General features: G+C 46.1%; 1 protein-coding gene across 1 annotated transcript in view; it reads left to right on the top strand.

Moving 5' to 3' along the window:
• Positions 1–3,984: 3,984 nt before the first annotated feature.
• The window catches only part of GABRA4 (gamma-aminobutyric acid type A receptor subunit alpha4), an 89,893-nt gene continuing 70,603 nt past the window's right edge, over positions 3,985–23,274 (top strand). The window contains exons 1-2 of the mRNA XM_090035875.1: positions 3,985–4,353; positions 4,525–4,643. Coding sequence (XP_089892001.1) covers positions 4,271–4,353; positions 4,525–4,643 — 202 coding nt within the window. The 5' untranslated portion in view covers positions 3,985–4,270. The remainder of the gene's footprint in view (positions 4,354–4,524; positions 4,644–23,274) is intronic.

Below are 23,274 nucleotides of genomic sequence, written 5' to 3'. Positions count from 1 at the left end.
ACTAATGGATACATGTGACACATAGATCATAAATATGTTTTAAGAACTAAGTCGCTGTACTCTCACATACAAATACTGTGGGAGTCAACCACAAGAGTTGGCAATGTTGCCCAATACAACAGTTGAGCGTAAAGGTCCCATAACGTGTTAAACTCTACTCCCGTGACTATACGGCACAAATACTCTCCATGATTAATAAAAAAAATATTGAAGAGGAACAGCAATCCTTACATCTATATTTATGTTTTCCCTTCTTTTTCAGGAGTGGGATCCAGAAGCAGAGTTCAAAACCATAGCAAAGGTTGGCAAGAAGGTGGCAGCTAATTTTTAGCTCATGTGCTTTCACCTTGAGATATACTGTGGTATTCATAATCTTATCCCTGAAGTGTTGTTATCATGAAGGCTGCAGTACCCTACTGCCATGTGTGGATTAATGCACTGGCTACCTGGGCCCAGGCCCAGGGGCCCCTGCCTCAGCACAGATGCAACCGGAGGCCAGGCCAGGCCACGCCAGGCATGCATGTTGTGGTGGGCCATGGCTGCCAGGTGCTGTTTGCTGGGTGCTGCTGCAGTCAGACTGAGCCATGGTGGGGCAAGGGGCTGCCCCTGGAGCTCGGTCTGTGCCACACGTGCCTGGTGGGCAGTGACTCTGCATCCCCAGAGCCGGCTTCACCACGGACCTGTGGGTGGGGGCAGCTGTGGCTCCTGTCCCAGGCCTGAGGGGCAGTGCATCCTGCTCTGGCTGCTGCTCCCCCTGTGCCAGCCAGGGACAGAACCCGTGGCTCTGGGGCAGGGTGCAGGTCTGGGGGGTGGGGGGCTCGGCCCATGGAGGGAAGACCCGGCCCAGAACTCAATGAATCTTAATCTGCCTTTGCCAGCTGCAGAGTAAAAACCATAGAACTACTGTCACTGGTGCTCACAACTTTTTTTTAATACATTATACATCCCCAGATGCAAGCTGGCTGTTGCCTATGAAAGCTCATGCCTCTCTGACGCATTAGTCACTAAGAAGCCACCCTGCCCTAACCTCTACCTGACTAACATAGATAAAATCAATTACATCGTGAAGTCTGTTCTGGAAACCTATATTGGAAGAAGTCAATTCCCCACTCTTTCCTAGATCCTAGATTATGATCTCCCCTTCTTAGGTGCATGGGGGCCTTATAATTATGCAAGGTGGGAGCAGAATACAACTACAAATTGTGGCAAAGGAAGGGGTGGTTGGAAAGAGGATGAGGAAAGGGCTAAATGCTAGCAAAACTCGCAGGCAACATTTGATGTAAATATATACTACTTAAAATGAGAAGAAAGGATTTGGACAGTAGAGAGGTATAACTGGGGAAACTACAGGGAGGGAGGCTAGGGATGGAAGCATAGGGAGTCCCTTCTTCTTGTACAAAACTTTATTTTGCCCAGCATTAGCAATTCTTGACAGTGACCTCTGTCCTACATCTTGCTTTAACTGGCACTGTGGGCAGAACAGAGGTCTTTTGCAATGTACAATGCCCACGCTTCCCTTCTTTAATCATCCATATTTAATAGAAGGAACTACAGAAGTCTAATTAAAATCAGCAACACCACCTTTTCCCCACTTCCTCTGAAATGAATTCCCTACCACTGTTACAAGGTAGAAAAGGAATGTGTGTTAAAAATAACAGTGAGACTGCAAGGGACTCTTAATAACAATATACTTCAGAGTAAAATATATCAGGCTAACCTCAATCCTGGTGTTAGTGTCCTGAAGGTTTGGGGAATTTTGGCCACATATATAAGAACAAAACTGGGTCAGCTGAATAGTAAATCTTTACACAGATTTTTGGTCTGTGCTGAAAGAAAGAATGAGCTGATGATTAAAGTATTGGACAGGAGATATGAGTTAAATTCCTGATTCTGCCACGTATTTCCTCTATTATTGGGGAAAGCCCTTAATCTCTGGTTCTCAGTTGCCATCCCTGAAACAGAGAAAGTAATATTTGCTTTTTTCCTTTATCCTTGATCTGTCTTGTGTAAATTTTTCATGGCAGAAGCTGTCTCTAGCTATATATGGAAATTAGTATAATAGTTTGTACTGTAATATGAATGATTTTTTATTTTAATGAGTAATAATGCTGCTGAAATATACCAAGTCTACTACATATTAATGGACACACATAATGTAGTATGTGGAGTAATGTAGTATGGGGAGAACTGAAGGGAAGAAGCTTGCATTTCATTCTTCAAAACTTCTGAAATACATGTAAACAATTTGCACAAATCAAAATACCTGTGCACTGCCCCCACACAGGGCAGGGGGTTGGATGCCATGATCTATTAAAGTTCCTTCTGACCCTAAAAATCTATGAAATCTACAAATAAAGGGCATCTGTAGAATCAAAACTGGCTATCTAGATGGAGTATTTTGAAAGATACACAGCAGTAGATTTGTTTTTTAAAGGAGGCAGAAAGGACATCTTCCCTGGTGCCAGCTCTGTAGTAAATTCAGGAAGATTTCCAGTGCATGCTAGTTTCGAAGATAATCAGGCATTTCAATGGCTGATGCTGTGGCAAATAATGAACAAAGCCCTTCTGGGTCAGCTTTGGCTGCATGTATAGTCTTACTGGAATCAGCTACAGAACCTGCTTTGTATATATGCTAGCAGAGTGAACTTCAGCATTCACGCTGACATTTATATGCCCACTAGTGTCCCAGTCCAAACAACACAAGGACACAGCCAAGGCTGGGGACTTTGATTGGGGCATGTTGATGCTCTTACTGGGAGCATAGCTGGAACGGACCTCCACTCAGCATCACAAGGATCATGGGTCAGGGGTGCATGTGCCTCCCCAGCAACCAGTCAGCAACTGGGGAGGTCCCCCCCACCCCAACAAAGGGGGGTCCTCCGCGGCCGATCGCTCCCACCTGCCCATTGCCTAAGCGGTGAGCGCGGCCGGCCAGGGGGTGCACCAGTGCTCTCAAGGGGTGCCCGTGTACCCCCCCACACACCACCACTGACACTGACCATCTTATTTGGGGTCAGGAAGAAACCTTACCCCATGGTCAGACTGGTACAGACTGTGAGGGTTTTTGCCTTCCTCTGTAGGGGGAAGTCTGTACCTGAGACCTCCTGCTCATATATATTGACTTGTTACAGAAGCAGGACATTGGCTGCCGAGGTTTCCTTGCTGTTAGGTCGGTGCTGTGTCAAGGCTGTAGGTCTGTATTGCATCAGGGCTGTAGCGCTGAGGCTCTTATGCAGAGTTTACATGATGGTTTGGGTGGGCTGGTGAAGGTCCTGCCTCAGGTAGAGGGCTGCACTACATGCCCCTGGAGGTCACTTCCAGCCCTACGTCTCTAGGCTTCAATGCAAGAACAAACTGGTTGCAGTAAATCAGCTTGGGAAGACGCCGGGAGCGAGCGGCGTATTTCTAGAGGGATCCGGCAGTAATTGGTGCCTAGAAAGGGAATGACCGGAGTCACCAAACCTGGCTTCACTCTTAGGGGGAGGAGGGAGCCCCAGACAAGAAGCCCAAACCCCAGCCCGGGAGTGTGGAGGCGCCTCTGTCTCTCCACTGCCCCAGGGGAATTAGCTCGATTACATCCGCGTGCGGGCTGGGCTGCGCTGGGGTGAAGCGCTCTGGACACTGCCCAGCCCCGCCAGCTACAGCCTGCCGCGACCGCCGGAGCCTGCTCCTTCCACGCCAGGCGCCGCATCCCCTTCCCCCCGCGAGGCGACGGAGGCGGAGGAAGACGTCGCCCCGGGAGGGAAGGGGGCGACAGCAGCCTGCGTCACGCGGGAGCCGCGGCTCCGGAGCAGCAGCCACAGCGCCCCGAGGGGGCGGGCGAGCGGCGGGGACCCTTCTCCTCGGGAAGGGCCGGCCTCTCGCTGAGTGACACCTCTCCGCGCCAATCACCGGCGGGGCCTCGCCCCCTCCCCTCCGCCTCGCGGGGCAGCGCGTGGGGCCGCGTTAACCCCTTCCGTGCCGGGCGGGGGAGCAGCAGCCGCCAGGCGCGGGGAGCGGCGCGGCCCCGGCTCAGAGCGCGGCTCGCAGGGGCAGCGGCAGCGGCAGCGGCAGCCTGGTGCCCACGGCGAAGGAGCGGCGCGGACAGGCTCGCGTGTCCGCCGCGTCGGGCGGCCGCGGGTGGGGGCGGCCGGCGGGGAGCCGAGCCGAGCCGAGCCGCCCGGTGTGCCCGCGCCCTCCCTCCCTCCTTCCCCGAGCTGCTGTGATCTCCTCTGGACAAGGCGGGGGGGGGGGGGGGGGCGTGAAGAGGCATAAAGTATGGCATGCCAAGATGGTTTCTGCCAAGGAGCCAGCGATCGCGATGTCCTCGGGGCTCTGCATCACTTTCGTGCGCTTCCTGTGCCTGGCGGCGTGGTGAGTACCCGCGGAGCCCTGCCCGGCCCGGCCCGGCCCTGCCCTGCCCTCGTGGGGGGAGCCCAGCCTGGCCGCAGTCCCTGGCTGCTGCAGCCCTTCCCTTCTCTTCCCTTACCCCCCCTCCCCCCCACTGGCATCAGTAACCCTCCTGCCTTGCCGCCCCTCCGGCAGCCTCAGCGACCCCCCGGGACAGACCAAAAAAGAGGAGAAATTGTGGCCGGAGAATTTTACCAGCATCCTGAACAGTCTCCTGGACGGTTATGACAACAGGCTGCGCCCTGGATTTGGGGGTATGGTTACTGTGCACGCTCCCTCCTGTCTGTCAGTCTGCCTGTGTGTCTGTCTGTGGGCATGACTAGGTACGGCTTCCTGCGCTTCCTTCTGTTTTTCGAGTCATGGTTGTGATTGTTTTGTGGGGAATTAGGATGTGGTGGCCCCCCCTCCTCCTTCTGCCCCCTTTCCTTCCTCCCTCCCTGAAATTTTGCCACTGACTCTGTGGGTGGGAGAACAGGGGGGTGAGGTACAAGCTGGCTCTGCCCGGGTCCGGGCAGGTCCTGCCCGTTGTTGCAGCCCCCTACTGCCAAAACACGGGTGTAAAAGCTCTTGCTGCAGCAGGAATCGGGTGCACCCCGGTGGGATAGTGCCAGGTGCAGCAAGCATGCCGGTGTTTGGGCCGGCATCCCCAAACTGGGCTCAAACACTGCTCCTCCAGCCATGGCGAACGTTCATAGCAACTCCGAGCATGCCAAAAAATATCTAGTGCCAGGTTAAGGGAAACTCAGGTCTTTAACCTGTTTCTGCTCCTTTTTTAGTCCCCTTTCCCAGAGCCACTGTTTAAACAGAGAGAAGGTTTAGCTGTTCTTGCTGCCCTATAAATATCTGGAGCCCAAAGCATGTCGGCAGAACTAGGCTGCAAGAGATCTCTAGTACCGGATTTCTCTTGCGTGTTGGCAGGTTTTGGTACAATGTAAATACAAACCAGTGTTGCTACTCCTACTTCACTGACAGATCTGGTCTGTGATGCCTCCTGTCCCAGTGGTACTGGCAAAATATAGCTCTAGTGCTTGGACCCTGTCATCCCAGTTCTTCACATTCTGCCTTGTCTTTATAATCAGGGCACTTGTGCTCTACTTAGGAATCAGCAGTTGAGGGCTTGGGGCAAAAATTCTGCTGGATCTGTGTATCAGAGCCAGGTTTTTGTTGAACTACTGTCCGCAGCTACGTCAGGGTCTAGTTTTGATGCTCTGCAAGTGGGTAAACTTAATGTCCTCTCACTCTTGATGGTGCAGTTTGTGGGTTGGAACCAAAAATCATCAGGATCTAGTTAAATCCAGCTTTCACTTGATTTCTGGAATTAGAGTGTTTACAATGCAGGAGGCTGCAACCCCTCAAACTCACAGTTTTCTGGTGATGCACCAGGCAAATGAAGACATTCATGGGGCCAGTTCCCTGCAGGGTTGAATGAGGGCTTTCTGTAAGTTTTATTCTGTGAAACAATTTGCTCTTAGTACCTTCTAAAATAATTTCTTCCTACACATGATACATATACACTGACATATAGCCCAACACATTCCACACACATGTCAGAAGCAGTGCTCACATGCATGCTCTTACCATAAATGGACAACCTTGTTAGTGCTATTCATCAGTTTCTGCTTATTTTAGATGTTCTTTCCCTTGTAGGTTAGGCTTTCTATAAACTAGATGCAAGGACATTCAGTGGAAATGAAGCTAACCCTATTAAAGCACCTGTGAGAATAATTTCCCCAGATGGTCTTTTGCTGTTTGACTCTCCTAAAGACAAATTACAGACTCTTCTGCATGTGTACAGATTTCTTTCCAAGGGATGTGCTATGTAGAGTCTGCATCATTTTGTTTGAATGCTTAGCTATTAAACACATAGGAAAAAAATGCTCTGAATGCACTATCAGAATTTCTAAATGCCCAGAAAATGCCAGATCTTCATATAGTTTGTGGAGATTCTGTATTTACCCAATAGCCATTTGCAGACTATTGTTTTTCAAAAAAAAATTCATATTTACAGAGTTAAATTCCTGTTGCAAAAAAGTAGAATTGTATCCTCTTGCATTCTAGCAGCTATGATATTTAAATCAATAGTTTAGGAAGACAGAAAAGTCAACGTTTTGGTGGATATTTTAATCATAAATACTAGAGTGGTTCTTTTTCTTTTTTATATCTAATTTTAAAACTCAAAGGTCAATGGTTTAAAATGTTATAAGTACTATATGAAAAACATGCTCTCTCAGTTTTCTTAAGAAGGTGTCTGGAATCTAAGCTCATTGTTGCAAAAGTTACCTTCACCTGAATTGGTAAAAGCAGCTTTTAACAAAAAGCAATGCTCAGATTTGATTCCATGACAGAACGTAGACTAATGGCAGTTGATTAATCATTAAAAAGTTTGCTATACAAAACACGTTTTTTTCATTGTATTCAGATCACTTGCTGAAAATATGTATGGTGAATGGGGCTCCACATATTTAAAAATGGGTCATTCATCAGTAAATGCGTAATAAATAGATATCATACAGGATAAGCAGTATTCACACTGAGGAGTACAGTATGTTTCAGCAGTGTTAAAGTCATGTTACATATTGATAGGGAGCAGAAGTCACTGCTGAAGCTAATTCACCATTTGGAACGCGTGTGACTCCAAACAAGGCACAGGGTCTTATTTTAAGAACAAAAGGCTCTGCACAGATCTCACTAGCACTAATTTTCAAACCCAGATTTAATGAAAATATTTCTGATTCTCATTTGTGCAGGGAGCAAGCCAAGCTGATTTTTTTTTTCTGGTATACATCAGCTTTTCTGTAAATAACACTTTGTGAAAAATTATGCTTGAAGAGCAGAAAGGAAAAAATACAGCTTTTTGATGATTTTCTGAAAATGTTCTAATTCCAGCTTTCAATAAACTGTATGGAAAAGTACCCATTGACTTCAGTAGGAATTGGATTAGGCCTGATATGGCTCCAAACTCCCCAAATTAGCATTAATTAGCACAGTTGTTGGCAGTTACAGAAGACAAGCCAAGTACTGACTTGAGCATAGACACAGTATTGCTCTCTCTCACTTAGAAGTGGTCCTGAAGAGGACTGAACATCATTTGCAGCTGGATGTGGGAAACTTCATTATTGTCTAGGCTGTTTCTTGAGAATAAGTGGGACTATTGCTTCTTTAATGCCGTCTGGCTGGCACTTTTCGTTAGTGACAAACTCACTTTACAAAACAAAACAAAAAATTAAACTGGATACCAAGCATTGTGCATTTGGCAGATTTCATAAAGAAAAATAGAAACATTATTGAAAAAAGCCACAACTTTTATTAAATATTTTATACACTTACAGAGCTATTTCCAGAACAGACATTAATTTATCTATTTAAAAAAATGATCCAGAAAAAAATACCTAAGAAATCAAAACAGATTTGAAAGACAGCTTTAATCTGACTTCATAACTTTCTTCCACAAAACTGACCTTTCCAGTTTTTTTAAGTGCAGTCAGGATTATTTGAATTGTAGTGTGTTTTGGAAGATAATCAGGAGGCATTTCAGTGGTGGGAAATTACATTGCAACAAATGAATAAAGTGAGATTTGCAAGCATGGTGAGGTAAGACACAAGTCAATTACACTTCCTGCACTTCGTATTCCATTATACCATTACACTGAACTTCAGTATTCTCATTACAGTTTATAGTACATGTTGATTTCCAAATCAAAAGGATTCTACAGTACATTGGATCATGTGACTATGGTGTTTACAGTAAATACCTGTAATATGGTTAAGAGAACAGAGGTATATAAAATACTTCTTTACTTTATCTGTTGTAAAATTGCAAAGTGCTTGTTGCTTATTCTGTCTCAACATTTCAGAAGAAGATGGTGTATTTAATTCTAGCTGCAATGTCAATTCAGATTTTTTTCTCTATTAATTACCTTTATTTTATCATAGAAAAGAAGGAGAGCAAGTTATAGCACCCATGTTTTCTCTGAAAAATGAACTTTTCCATATTTCATTTCTATATTGTGCTAACTTAAGGTGAAGCTAACCATGGTTGTTAAAGGATAATATTTATTTGATATGGGGCCTGATTCTGATTTGGCATTGGTTTGACATTTATGTAGTTCCCTTGACTTTAATGGAGTCACTACTTCTGATTAACAACAGTGCAAGTGAGATCAGTATTAGGTGTATATATTACCATATATAATATATGCTTTTGGATATGCTTGTTTCTGTAATACTTGAATGGTACCATATTACTTCTTGCTTTGAGAGCTAAATACATTTAGCCTGCTTAAGTGAGAGGCATATGATTACTGAATTGAGTAGGAGCAGGGTCAGTTTGTTATGTGTTGTTTGTATGCCTGCTAGTTTTGAAGTGATGACCAAATAAACTCTAAAGCTGCGTCCACACAAGCGAGCACGTGTCTGTTGCTGTGTCTCAAAGCAGTTTGAGATGCCGCAGGAGGCACACCATGAGTGTAAAAATGTTCCCCATGCTGCAGATATGCAGCCTGGACTAAGTTTGATACCAGGGAATACTGGTATCAAAAGAAAACATGCCAGAAAAAAGCGGTGCAGGGTATGCTCCTGGAGCTTGCCCTGAAGCAACTGGAGACTGAGGCCTCCAAAGAGATGCTCTAGCACCTGGCCAGAGCATCTCTATGCCTCCTGCATGCCCCCGCTGCTCCAATATGCTACCTGTGTGGGAGGGGTGGATTCTCTGCCTGCTCCCCTCGCCACAGTGCATAGCCCCTGCAGCAGCCAGCAGCAGGGCCTTGGGGTGCTCATGGCTTGCTGCAAGCAGAACCCTATGGTGGTGCACAGTGCTGACCCAAGGGCTACATGTGGTACACAGAGCTGGCCCAGTCTGCTGGCGTGCAACTTTAGACAGGACCAGGCTGATTCCTGCTGTCACTTGGGGCTTGCAGCACTGCAGGCAGAAACTGCATACCATTGGGCTGGGCTGGCTCCTGCCTCCATGTGGTCTGTGCACTATCAGGCCAGGCCAGCTCCTGCATTTACATGGCACATGGCTCCTGCCTGCAGTGCCAGGAGCCCCAGATGGTAGCAGGAGCTGATCTGATGTTGCCTGAAGGTGGACTGTGCCAGCTCTGCATGCCATGCGTATCCCCTAGGTCTCAGGTGGCACTGTGTGCCGCCAGGGGGCTCTGCCTGCAGTGGACCATGAACACCCCAAGGGCCTGCTGCTGCCACCAGCATTGGGGGCTGTGCTTTGTTGGGGGGGCAGGTGGGCATGTGCTAGCCCCCACAAACCCCACACTCACAACCCCTGCATGATCCCTCCCACATACCCACCCACATACCCCATGCACACACCCATCCACAAACCCCAACTCCGTATCTCATCCCCCCACAAGCCTCACACCCCGCCATGGGGGCGCAGGTCCAAGGGAGTGCACCTTCAGGCAACATCAAGGCTTGCAGCAGATGGCAGCAGGTCACAGCCAGGCGGGAGCCCCCATTGCCAGACTGCTGCGGTGGGTAGAGGGTGCAGGGGCTGCTCTAGGTTATGGCTCCTTCAGCAGTCCAGCTGGCACAAGGGGTTAGTCTTCTGGCCAGTTGGTATCTGGGGGTTCAGAAGCTCCTCAGGACAAGGAGCCCTGAGCTGCCAGTACAGGTGCTGGCTTCAGCCTCTAGCTCCCCCTGGCTGAAGATCTGGGAGGAGATGGGCAGGGTCAGTTTGCCCTAAGTGGCACAATTTGCCCGACACCAAAGTGTATGTTCAGGCACGTGTGCTGAAGCACAAATCTCTGGCACAAATTTGCGCTGCTGCTATTTACCTGCTGCAAATGCCTGTGCCTGCATTTGTGGATGTGCCCTAATGGCTCTTTCTGTAGTGTAAGGCACATGTACAACACTTGATGTTTATGCGCTCATATTTAAAACAGAAGAAGATATAAGCTGGTAAGGATTTGGTTTGCTGAGGTTGTAGCATGTGCTTCTAGTCCGTGTGAGGCCAGATCCATATCTACAGCCTCACATCCCCACCTGAACTGTGTACCCAAACAAAGACTGGGCATAATTAAGCTTTTATTTAGAGGCTTTGATGTAGGTCCACAAATAAATATGCCTAAATCATATGCAACTCCTGCTTTAGGCACCTACATTGAAGAGTGCAATCCTGGAAACTCCCATTCAGCAGTTGTGTAGTTCATAGAAACCTATATGTTTTCAGCAGGGCTGTGTGAGGCTTTGGTGGCCGATTTGATTCAGCAGTGATTTGGCTTGATTCAGTGGCTGAATCTCCAAATCTGAATCGAATCAGGAGACCCTTTAGGAACCCTCCGAATCAGTTCAGAAAGATTCAATGATGCAGACATAGCCACAGCTTTAAATGTTTTTGCTACATACCTCAAGGTGAATGCTGAGATGGTGAGGCAGATGGAGCATACCACAGGAGCGCGGGGGGGGGTCTGCACTGTGCTTATTAGCGGACCCAGAAGTGGACCAGAAGTACTAGGCTGGCCAGAGGGTGCATGGCACAGGTGTTCCCTGGGGACAACTAGTGCTAGTACAAGGTGTGCTGCCACTACTTGTCCCTGGTGAATCAAATGTCTGTTCTTGTGTGGATGCAGCCCTTGAGGCTATTCAAACCCACATGTGCTGCCAATATACATGCTGTGATTTGGGTGGAAGCACTATTAGCTTGGAAGTTAGAATACTCCCCTGGGAGTGGGGAGTCTCTGCTTAACATTCATTTAATGTTAAGCAGTCACTGGATTGAAAAAATATCTTGAAACGGGGACTTTTAACTGTGTGCCCTAACTACTAAGCAATAGAGTCACGCTGCTTTTTGCTTATTCTCTTTCCAGCCTTATGAATCTGCATTATTTGTGGGATAGTAGTCAACCTTTATCATAAGGGGTGGAAGCAATTTCTGCCTACCCCTGCAGTGAGGATACACTCCTATGGGGTGTGTTTGAAGGCCTATAACCCAGATGTCCAACTTCATAGGCAATGCTCTAGTCACTAGGCTCTTGTATAAAGTGATACTCCTCCAATTGCATTTTAAAAATAGCGCACTGTATCAGGGGCTGGGACGCAGCCCCTGCTAAAACCCTGAAGGAGGGACCATGCCAGGGGGAAACTCGCCCAGCAGGGCCTGGGCAAGCTGTGCCTTCTCGACACACCAGTGACAAGCCCCAGGAAGAAACTTACCTGGCAGGGTCTGGGAAGCTGCGCTGCCCAGCATGCCAGAGAAGGACACTGGGAAAAGGGGAAGTCACCTGGCAGATCCTGAGCGAGCCACACCTCCCTGGTGCACCAGGGAAGCTCCAGCGGGGTAGAACTCACCCAGCAGGGGCTGGATGGGCCACGCCACCTGGCATGGCAGGGAAGAATGCTGGGGGAGGGGAACCCACCCCGCAGGGTCCGGACAGGCTATGCTTCCCTGGCGTGCCAAAATAAGCTTAGTGGGGAGCGGGTGGAGCCGCACACTGGGTCCAGGGAACATATGCTGTGGAGGCTGGTGCTGATTGGCCTGGAGAAGCCCCGGAAGTTTAAAAGGAGGATGCTGAGGGGGGAAAAAAGGGATGTTGCAGCAGGATCAGGAAGAGGACTCTGCCACAACAGAGACCCAGCCAGCCAACCCCTCATGGGACACCAAGATTCTGTGACCAAGAGTGAGTGACCTACCCCATACACAGAACAAGATAAGTAACACCAGCCAGCGGGGGTACTTGTCAGTGGACTCACTGGTCGGAGGGACAGGAGCACTGGGGAAAGAGTGCCCAGTGAAAGACTGGTAAGCCCATGAGGGCAGGGGGCCTGAACAGACACCAGAGGTGGGGTTAACTTTGTGGGACCCTAGATAACCCACGCAAAGGAGAGATTTGCCTGGAGGGACTGAATAAAAAGTCAGGTTCAGACTAACTACAGGGATCTAAGCTGGATCCCTGAGCCTCAACTGTGAGTGGTCCCTTGGAAAGTCATACAGGCAAAGGAAAGGGAGTCTGTTTTCCTCTTGTTTATTATTCAGTGCTCCCTGGCTAGGGAGAGATAGCAGGGGAAAGTTAGATCCCGGAAACACTTGAGTTATAGTTAATTAAGCCATAGGGTGTACACCTGAGAACTAGTGAGTCACCAGATTGTGAATCTCTGAGCCTGGCAGGTAGAGATCACATCACTTGGGATCCACCAATCTTAGAGAGAAGAAAGGCTACCTCAACTTAGGCTGGAACACATGAGAGAGACCCATCTAGACGGTGTGGTCACCAACCCTTCTCGAAGTCAGCAACTGAGCCAGAGCAGGGAGAAGCTGAGAGCCAGTGATTCGCACTCATTGTCATCACCGAAGGATGACCTGTCACCCGAGTGGAAAGGGGCAGGGTGTAGAAGTGGTGGAGCCCTTCAGAAGACTGACCCCCATCAGTATGACCATCACCCTAGATGCCATCCGTACTCCCAAAGAATAGCTTAACGTCAACACGTGGTAGGCGAGAGGGAGCAAAGACGAGGTAGAGGGGTGCCAGTGATTTGAACATGATGAAAGGGGAGTGAGTGGGCCTGCCCACCCACATGTACCCTCAGTTCTTTGGAAGAAGCCTTTGGCTTCTAGGTGAACGGAAGCATCTTCCTTGTAGGCCTGAGTCAAACACCTGCATTCTAGGGAAGACTCACCCCCGTGCTAAGAATTTCTTGTTGGCTGTCCTAGGCTGCTCCCCTCTCAGTATACAGGTCATGCAAGGAACATGAGCGTTTATTGCTAGGTTTTAGATTCCATTCTGGGAGCCAGGTGACTACATTTTAGGCAGCACTTTGCCTATCTTTAGGTGCCTATGTTACACTTCGGGATTTGGCTTGAGGTCTTAGGGTGTTTTCAGCAGTGGGGATCTGCTAGAGGTGCACTGATTAATAAATAGCACAAACAAAGCAAAGTGGACTTCCTGGTTATTCTCTCCCATCCTGCAGGAGGAAAGGTACAGGATTTAAAACTGACAAAAGGAAATATTTTTATGCTATGCATAATTAGGCTATGGAAGTTGTTTCCACGAGACAGCATTAAGCCTGAGTACTCAGTCAGATCCAGAAAAATAAGACTGTTATGTGGATAATGGGAACATTGCTGCTTACAGTAGATGCAATTAAAAATATGATAATGGGTGTAATGGCTGCTTCAGGGAACAAGGCAATGGCTGACTTATGGAAAGTTAAGGAGAAGTTTCCATCAGTTAAGGCAAGTTATGCCACAATTGTTCATTACAGGGGTTTCATACCTTCTTAAGCACCATGTGGCACTAGAAAAAGCCAGAGACTGGACACTGAATTTGAAGGACCACTGGTCTCACTGGATCAAAGTTTCTGTGATTTTTAGAAATAAGCTTTATTAATTCTTAAAGTAAGCAAGACATTAAAGGAATGTTATGGTTTATATGCATTACAGCAGAGTATAGGCAAAGAAGATATTGCCAAGCCTATATTATCAGTGATGAGGTATAATCTTAATTGGCTGTAGCAAATTGACACCTACTATTTAATACAGATGGGTACACCAGTTGTGCTTGCCCACTTACAGGAAACTTCATGTCTGGATTATTGACTGTAGGAACTAGAAAAACTCCATACCCAGATCCTGACCCCTGAAATTTCAAAACCAGGAGCTGTGACTTTAAAGGGAATTATCTCTGAAATAAAACACGTCACTGAAAAAAAAATACTGAAACTGTACTCTTAACTTCCACTTTGAACTGAGATTTAAAATAAGCATGTGTTACCTAGATTGCAGGTAACCTTGTGGGTAGGCTACTGATAAGAGGCAGAAGCAAGTCTACAGCTTGACCCTTTATTTGTTTGCACTTTAAAACAACAAAAAACCCCATTTATTCCAAAGTCTATCTGGCTACCTATGACAGCACAACATAGATTTTCACCTATACTGGATGGGGATGCTTGAGAGGTAGGAGGAGGGTGGCACACAGATTGGCAGCAGGTCTTTTAAAAATGTTTGAGTTTTCCAAATTTCCCTCCAGCCTATATTTAATATTTATAGATGGCTGGTTTTAATATTTTAATAAATTATCTTTGGTTTTATTTAAATGTCTTTGTTTCACTGACATTTTTGGAACCTGTCTGAAGCAGATCTCTCGTGAACTTGGAAGGTGTTAATTGGTTGGGTTCTAATATTTTTTGGAAAGTAAAAGGGGGAGAGTGTTTTCTTTTCTTTTCTTTTCTTCCCCAGTGTGGAATGCTGTTTAATACTGTCCTGTTTCTTTTTTAACTAAAGTTTATGGTCATCTTTGACAAGACTGTTTCTGTTTCTACAAATTATCTAAGCATTTTAACAAAAATGTATCTATTATAGCAAAACAATATTTAATGCATTTGGTTACATCAATTACTACTACTAATTATTTTAAGTTAAAGCTATGATACTGTATGTTTTGATAATTTAATGAGTGGTCTTTCCTTATAAAGTCTCTTTTTAGGCCTTGTTGTTTAATTATATCTTATTACTGGTTTATTTAGACATATGCATGGCTTCATTTACTTTGCTGACCAAGCTAGTTGTCACATTTACAAAGGTTCATGCTATATTCACTCGGAAACAGGCTCTGGAGCTTTTGCTTAGCCACACCTCTGCAGCTTGATCTAGGCCCCTTGAAAATTGCTAAGGCTGGCAACACCTGGATTGTATTTTGGACATTGTTAACATTTTTTCCTTGCATCACTGATATTTCAACGAGGAATAAGTCACATTTTAAGTTTAAAAAAAAAAAGCAGTGTGGAATTTTATATGTATTTAAATCCACATACACACACCAGACCTCTGATTTAATGTGTGATCTCTAAAGTGAATATTCGTTTGTAGAAACTCTTATTCAACACATCCAGCTCCTTGGATATATTGGAGCATTATCTGTTTACTTAAGTGGTAAAATAAGTTTATTTCTTTCCTTTTGTGAATTGTGAAGAGACCACACAATTAAGAGAGAGTGAGATGGATTCCAGTTCTTTCTGTTCAGAATTGTTTACTAGTTTCTAATTACTTACAGCTGTACAAACCTAAGAAGGATAATGGCTATGCACAGATGTTACTGAGAGCATAATCAGAATGCTTTGGAGATGTGTGGGTGTCACTAAAGGCATCATGTGGTCTGCACAGTCTTTATCATCATTGCTAATACCTGAAAAGGAAACCAAATTAAATAGCAGAATTTAGGCTGAGTTTGAAGAGTTGAGTAGGGGCAAACTAACTAACTATATTTTCCTTTGTTAACTGAACATATTTAACCTGGAAATAGGTGGGGGACAGTAAAACAGGGAATTCCATGATGGTATTCCATTTTGGAATATTGTTTTCATAGTCATATTGAGCTTTAACTACAAACATAAGATTTTTTTCAGTCTTCTGCTGATTTATAACTTCTGAGGTTCAATATGATTTGCCTTTCTCTTTTGAGTTCCTCTCTAGAGCCTATATCTGTGAAGGGAGGTGGATGGGTATCTTTGTGGAACCGGATCGCTTTGCTCCAACCATCACCCAGTGGGGTGTGAGAAGGGTCCATCCACACTGGAAAAATGCATTTGTTCTTCAGAGTTCAGCATTTGTGGACCCCTTCCATTACCTGTGAATCCAGAGAAAGCAATTTATTATTTTTTAATAGTTTCCGATCTCCTGAAAATTTTTAAAGCTACTCATATGAGTAAGACATACTTGCCGGATTTATGAGGACGAGCTTATGGGTGCATCCAGACAAGCGTACATGTACCTCTTGCCCTGTCTCAGACCCCTTTGAGGCAGAGCAACAGGCATGTGGGAAACAAAAACATGTTCCCCACGCAGCACAGGGAGAAATTTAGACCCCAGGGATTTTTCAGTTTTCCAATAGGGAACACCAGAATTCCTGCTAGGGAGGCCAATGGCAGGACCCTGTCAGCTCAAAGCTGGCACCTTGGACCCACCTGGCTGTGGTTGACCTCCTGGCCAAATGGGGCCAGAAGGACATGCTTGGACAGTTCAAAGCAGGCCATCACACCTGGAACATCTTCTGGGTGATAGCTGCTCAGATTGTAAGGCAGGGGGCACACGTGGCAGTAGTGCCTCACAGAGGCCAACCCTGCAACCATAGTCCACTGGTAGCTGGCCCAGAGGGGCAGATACCTCTACTGGGTATGCAGTCCCCATCTGGGTCTGGCAGATGCAGATGAGATCACAGCCAGGCAGTAGCCCCCACTGCCAGACTGCTGCAGTGGGTAGAGGGTGCAGGAAACTCTCAGGACTGCTTTGGCAGTCCAGCTGGCACAAGGGGTATTGTCCCCGGCTACCAGTTGTCTAGGTCCCAGAAGCTCCTGAGAGCTAGTAGCCCTGAGCTACTTATCAGGGCAGCTTTTTATATTGCTGGGGCCAGGACAGGTGCTGGATGTCCTCTAGCTCCCTCTGGCTGCAGAGCAGGGAGGAGCCAGGCAGGGTTATTTTGCCCCAAGAGGCACAGTTTGCTCCACAACAAAGTGCATGTCCAAGCACATGCGCCGAGTCAAAAAGCCCGAGCTCAAATTTGCATTGCTTCTATTTGAGCTGCTGCAAGTGCATGTGCTTGCATGTGTGGATGCGCCCTATGAGTTTGAGCCTTGAATTTAGACTTGACATCCAATTAGCCAGAAAATAAGCACATGATGTATTGGAAAGAGTTAATTTTCTTATTTCTAGAGGATAGAAAAAATACTTATATGATTATGAGCTCATATGAAAAATGTATACATACCTGCAAGGTTACAATGCATAATATATTAGATTTTTAAAAAATACAAGCAATGTGAATGGGTACTGTGAAGTAAAGCTGATCTGCTTTTAGGCAATTGTCCATTCCTCAGCTGGAGAGAGTGGATGACTTATGGGATTGTTAACAGGATATGGGGCTGTTTACCTGTAGCTGACTGATATGAATCCAGCCCTGGTTGGTAGTGACTGATGTCATTGCCATCTGTCTTCTGCTCAATGACCTATGTAAAATTAGCTTATATTCTTAGTCCAGTTCCCAGTAGACAGGTGTCTACATCACGAAACTGGCATCATTTGCCACCCATGCTGGCAGTGTCAGCAGATAGACTAACTACCAAACAAGAAAAAATCCTGAGCTGTCTCTTCAGTTCCTAGAGCTATAGTTTGTTCTGGTCAGGGTTCATACAAATGATAGTGAGCATATCCGTAGAGGCATTGGTATATGTGAATTGTCATTGCCTCTGCTGTGTTGGTCTGTTGACAAATAGGAAACTATTTTCTAGGGCTACCAGTATTGTATCTTCCATGAACACTAAATATTAATTTTAAAAAAATACCATATTCAGTTACTGTGGCTTTACAACTGAAAACCAATGTATTTTGATTCCCTTTTGCTATTCCTGCTGATAGGACTTATTGCCTAAAAAGTTTTTAAGGAAATTAGTTAATTAACTTTTAGATTATGAATTTGTAGTAAATACTAAAGATATAAATTAAGCTGCGATTGTCCAGGAAATGAAAGAAGGTGGTAAAATGAAAATATTAGCTAATCAAAATAAGTGTGAGAAACAAGTAAAATAGGTCATTTCAAGGATTTGAGAGCACAGAATTGATATGGCAGTTCACATGATTTGACTAAGATATAAAATACAAAGTTTAAAATTTAGGAACTGATACTGAAATGTGGATAAAATAATTGTTAAGTCATAGTTGCAGATTGTACAAGCCTCAATCTTTGCAGAGTTCTTCAAGCTCTTAGTAAGGAAATGGCATGCGTTAGCAGTTTTATCTAATAGGCCAAGCAGTGTAAATAATGAGATAAAATAGTGCAATAAAGGGTGTTGTTTTTAAGATCTCAGTTTCCATTAAAAGTGAAGCTTGGAACTGTGTTGAACTCCACTGTTATCACTGTTAGGTTTACCATGCCTGGTTAGGGCGATTATATTTGTTATTTTCTGGTTTTTACCATACTCATAACTGTTATAGAAGGTTTTATGTGAGCACATAACAAAGATTTGCTCAGAGCTTTTGGGGTTCTTAATGTAAAAAAGAAACATTTTCTAAGGCTAATTCCAAGTCTGAAGTCAATAAGATAGTGATTTAAACCCTTTACAAAAAAAAAATGAAAAAAGGAAAGGAAGAAAGAAAAAACAGCAAAGAAATGGGTAGCCATTTTTTTTTTGGCTTTGTCCTGTTTTGGTTAACACCTTTCTGCTACCAACCTTGTGCTATGTTCTGTATTGTTAAGCAGATGATGGGGCCGGGGGTAGGGGGGAGAGAAAAGGAGTGAGTGCACACCAATCTTCCGCAATGTTTTACCATAACAATTGATTTTTTAATCTTATCTCCAGGAATGGATCTAATGAAGTTTCACATGAGTTACATATTCCCTTACTTAAGGGACTGCCCTCATCATGAGTTAGCCATACTCCATAGTAAAATTGCACTTCATATGTTGAAAGTTCTGTAAGGAAGCTCCTAGTTCTCCTGAAAAATATTTTTTCTAGTAGTGAAATTTGCCAAGATGCAGAAGGCCCACACAAGGTTTTCTGCATCTTTTAAGCACCATTTTGTTGTGCTTAAAACAACGTAGTGTTGTATGCTAAGGATAAACCATGTGTGAAACTGGTGGGAAGGCAGAAGATATAGCTCTAAGGGGGCAGTGGCTACAACGTAGCCATAGCTTGAAATAGCAGGTATGGTAGAGCTGTACTACTCTCTTGTGGTCTGCCCATGATTTCAGTCTCCTCCAGTATTCATCTGGTTTCTCTATATAATAGCCAATTATCCTGGCTTTTGTAGGAGTTGATTTCAATCCTGTATGAGCTGCTTTAGAAGCATTTTATCATGCAAGCTGTGATTCAGGTGTGAGAATGGCCACGGCAGTATGTAGGACTCCTCTGCTATTTAACTGACAAAGTACTCACTAGTGTATTATAAATAGTTCTTCAGTGTTTCTGGGGATCTGATGATGTACAGAAACTTTCCCACATTCCATTGAAGGCCATTCTTTACTGATTAAATCAAATGCCAATTGACTTTCATACAACCCTCTGCTCAGGTAACAATACGTGAATGTTCACCTTTCAAATAATAGCAGCTGAGATTTGAAATAGGACCTTACAATGACACTAGCCAATTGCCCATCAGAAATGATAGGGGGGAGCATACGGGAATGGAGCTCCATGCCCTTGCCCCTCATCCAGGCCCACTCCCCCTTTACTTCCTGCTGCTTGGGGTCTGGGCCCACTCCCCTCCTCCCCACTGCAGTGGTGGGGGGAGGGGAGGAGTGGGCCGAGGCCTGATGAGGGGGAGAATCAGGCATGAATGTGAGGAGAAGCCAGCCTGCCATGGTGGGGGAAGCAGCGGGCCCGGGCCCGACCCAGCAGCAGCGGGGGAATGGGAGGAGAGGGCTCAGAGTCACTGGGGGGGGAGGGGAGGTGTAGGAGGGGTGGGCCTGGGCCCAAGCAGGGAGGAGGCTCGCTCCTGCCCTCCCCAGGCTGCTTCTGCGTTGGGCCAGACCGCTGCTCCCCCCTCACACTGCTGTGGCAGGCCGGCTTCTCCCCTGGCTCGGACTCGGTCCTCCTTCCCCCCAACATCAGGCCTGGACCCAGTCTTCCCCGACCTCGATCTGCGGGCACACCCGCTGTTTCCCCAACCCGTGTTGGGCCCATTCTTCCCCCCGCATGGCCGCATCATCCTGTGACCGGCCCTGCAGGTGGCGACGATGGAATTAGGGAGGGGTGAGCCAAGGCCCAAGCTGGTGGCCTTGCCCAACCCCCCACAGCACCCTGATCCCTCTCTTCCCCCACCCTCACATGCTGCTGCTACCATTACCTGCAAGGAGTAAGAGGGGGTGAGGCCAACTCCAGTGGCCTGGCTCCCCTCCCCCTCCACCGTTGCCACCTGTTCCATCTGTTCCATTGCCCCCGCTTCCAGGGAGCAGGGTGGGTAGGGGGGAAGCCAGCTGTGCTGGCCTCCCCCCCTGCCCTCCGTCCCCTGTGTCCCCACCATCCTGGTGGTGCTCCACTATGCTGCCAGCTCCTGTTCGAGTGCTTGTTCCCATTCTGATTGGTTGTTTTTCAGCCAATCAGAGCATGAATAAAGCATTACAGACAGATAGATCAAGACTTTTATGCTATTAGAATAGTTAATAGTTTTAGGCTAAGTTATGCACTGTGTTCATACTGGAGGAGTGTTTAAGCCACAAAATAAGAGGGAATAGGTTGACCAGATATTTTCTAGTAGACATTTTGTGGAGAATATAGATTTTGCAATATTCTGGAGATTAAAGCTGTGTCTATACAGTAACGTATGTCAAACAGCAGCGGCTGCAAGCATGTTGTGTTGCCCTAGACCACGTGCCTTGTAAACTGGTGGCACTGTAGCTGCCATTTTTGGTGGACTAATTATTACTACTGCGTGGCAGTGAGAGTAGGCCTATCTCCATGTTAATTATCCCACCCACTGCTCTATATGGATGTGCCTAAAGTGTTTTTGGTTTAGGAGACAGCCTACCTGAAACATTATTCTGTGCTGAGGGATGTTACTGCCAGGCAGGGTAACTTTGCTCTTTGGGCCATAGATGTAGGGCCACTGTGACTTGGATGCCAAGTTCAGTTTGGGATATAAAAGGTATTGCTAGGAGGTTTTGTAAAAACAGGGTAGGTGATTCTAACTTAAGTTTTACTTCTACAATTTAACTTAAGGAATTTCAGTTGACCTGAGAAGTGCTAGTTGGCTTTGAAAAGGCTGCTGCCTTGTGTTACAGTAGTTTTCTGCATGTTGTATAATTCTTTAAAGTCAGAAAGTCACTACTTATGGCTCTAAATCAGGGATTGGCAACCTTTAAGAATGGCATGCTGCCGGTCCCCTCCACAGTGCCCTTCCCTCCTTGCTTTGTGCTTAGGGCTGCTCTCTTGCTCTTGTGCCTCCTTTCTGCAACCTCTGCTTATCCTCGCCACTGAGTGCCACTGATTTCTATTGACCGAGGCAGTGGGGACCACCAAATTTTGCAGCAAGGGTAAGCAGAGGCTGTAGTAGCTGGGTGAGAGAGCAGCCCTCAACATGGAACGGTGTGGGGTGGGGTTCTTTCTGCTGAACGCTGTGGAGGGCATTGGCAGCTTGTGGCAGAGAAGTGCATGGTGCAGGGTGAAGAATGTGCTCCGCTCCTGTACGTCACCGATTTCCTCACCTCCACCCACCATGTGCTGTCACAAGCTGGATCCGTTCCATAGGCCATAGATTGCTTCTCCCCAAGTTCATCTACACATGTGCTTTACTGAAGAATTGAGTAATTAGTTCTGCAGTAAAGCATCAGTGTCTACATGTGAGGCTGCATTAGGGCTCAGTAAACTAATTACTGTCAGGGACAGTACTATCTTACAGCAGGGTTATTTACTACCATCAATCACTCATGTAAATCATAACCATGAGCAGAAATTGCACCCAGTCAGCCCAGGCAGCAAGGGGCCAGTCCCCTGCATGCCACCTAACCACAGGGCTCTGCATGTTTTGGTACTCTTGTGTCTCTGCCAGTTCTTCTGATGTTCCCACACAGAGTCCAGGGCTTCCCCACAAAGCCTGCTCTGGGGCAGCTCAAAGGACTGCTGTTCTGGGTGTGCATGTAGACACTGTGCCTGGGAGCAGTTACTCAGTCGGGCTCAAAGTGCTTTGGAGTTTATTGCATTGATTGCACATGTAGATGCACCTCCCTGTTCTATATTAATTTGGGCCACTGGGGGAGTCATGGTGAGAAACAAGGGATGCAGAAGCCAGAAGACCCAGTCAGAGAGTAGCAACTGGCCTCTGCTTAAAAGTGGAAACTTTGGGCCAGGGCACTAAAAAAGGGACACCTCTAGAAAGAGATTAGATATAACTGTGTGGTATAACACAGTCCATAAATCTAAGCTGCATTTCAAAAGCACAAAACAGGTCAGTGTTGGTGCCCGTTGGTTAGAGAAACTCTGAAGGAGGTTTCAGATCAGGATGTTATGGGCTGGTAGAGCTATAGGCTAAATGTTAAACATTGCTTTCTTATGCTGTTATGCCTAGTTCTGGAGCTGTTTCTATTAATACTTCAGTTTTATTCCCATTAGCATGACATTCTCCTAAAAAAGACCCCTGCCTATTCTAAAATGAAATAATTCCATGTACATTGACATTTATAATTTATGCCCTAAAACATGGTGATTTACAGTGTATTTAGTATGCTGCTAACTTCGTATGATACTATGCTCTTAATATTAACTGTTGATTAGTTCCTTAATGTCAGTCTTCCTTGTGCATGTGTATGATCATCAGGGAGCTCCATTTCCTTTTTCATTCTTTCTTAAGAGTCCTTCTAATAAGGTTTGAATATCTTGTGAGAGCATTAGACTTTGGCTGCTGAAAAGTCTCCTTCACTAGGGCTTCAGAATTCATTTGCCTTTGCAGTCCTCTTAGCCTCTACCCACCCACGGTATGCAGGCTTATACACCATTGTAGCAATGTGTCCTTGGTCAGCCCCAACAAAATGAATACACAGGCATCTTCCTGTACATGTGAGCACCAAACTAGAAAGTTTATCAGCAAAACTGCTCTAGGCTCATCACCAGCAGCTATTTTCAGGCCTGCTGGAGACTGATGGATCAAGAGTAGGCAGAGAAGGACGAGCAGAGAGTAGACTCTTTGTGTTTACAAGTTTGATGTATGCCTCTGACTTGGGTAGATAGATGGGACATGCTTAATCCCCATGGCATCAGGGCTTGCTGTCAAAATGGTGTAGTCAAGCCCTGAGGATCTGACTGGGTACTTGGCCCCAGGTTCCGTGAGGTGGCAGGGCATTGTGTTGTCATTAGGGTATGAGGTTACCTAATTTGATCATCAAAACCTTTTCCTAGCCTTAATTTTCACCCTCTTTTCACTTACTAATCTGTGCAACTTTATTGCTAATGAGG

This window comes from Crocodylus siamensis, chromosome 2 (assembly GCF_052110815.1).
Source record: "Crocodylus siamensis isolate JL-2025a chromosome 2, ASM5211081v1, whole genome shotgun sequence".
In the NCBI taxonomy this organism is placed as follows: domain Eukaryota; kingdom Metazoa; phylum Chordata; order Crocodylia; family Crocodylidae; genus Crocodylus; species Crocodylus siamensis.
The sequence above is the reverse complement of the archived record's forward strand: the minus strand, read 5'-3'. Positions and strand labels throughout refer to the sequence as shown.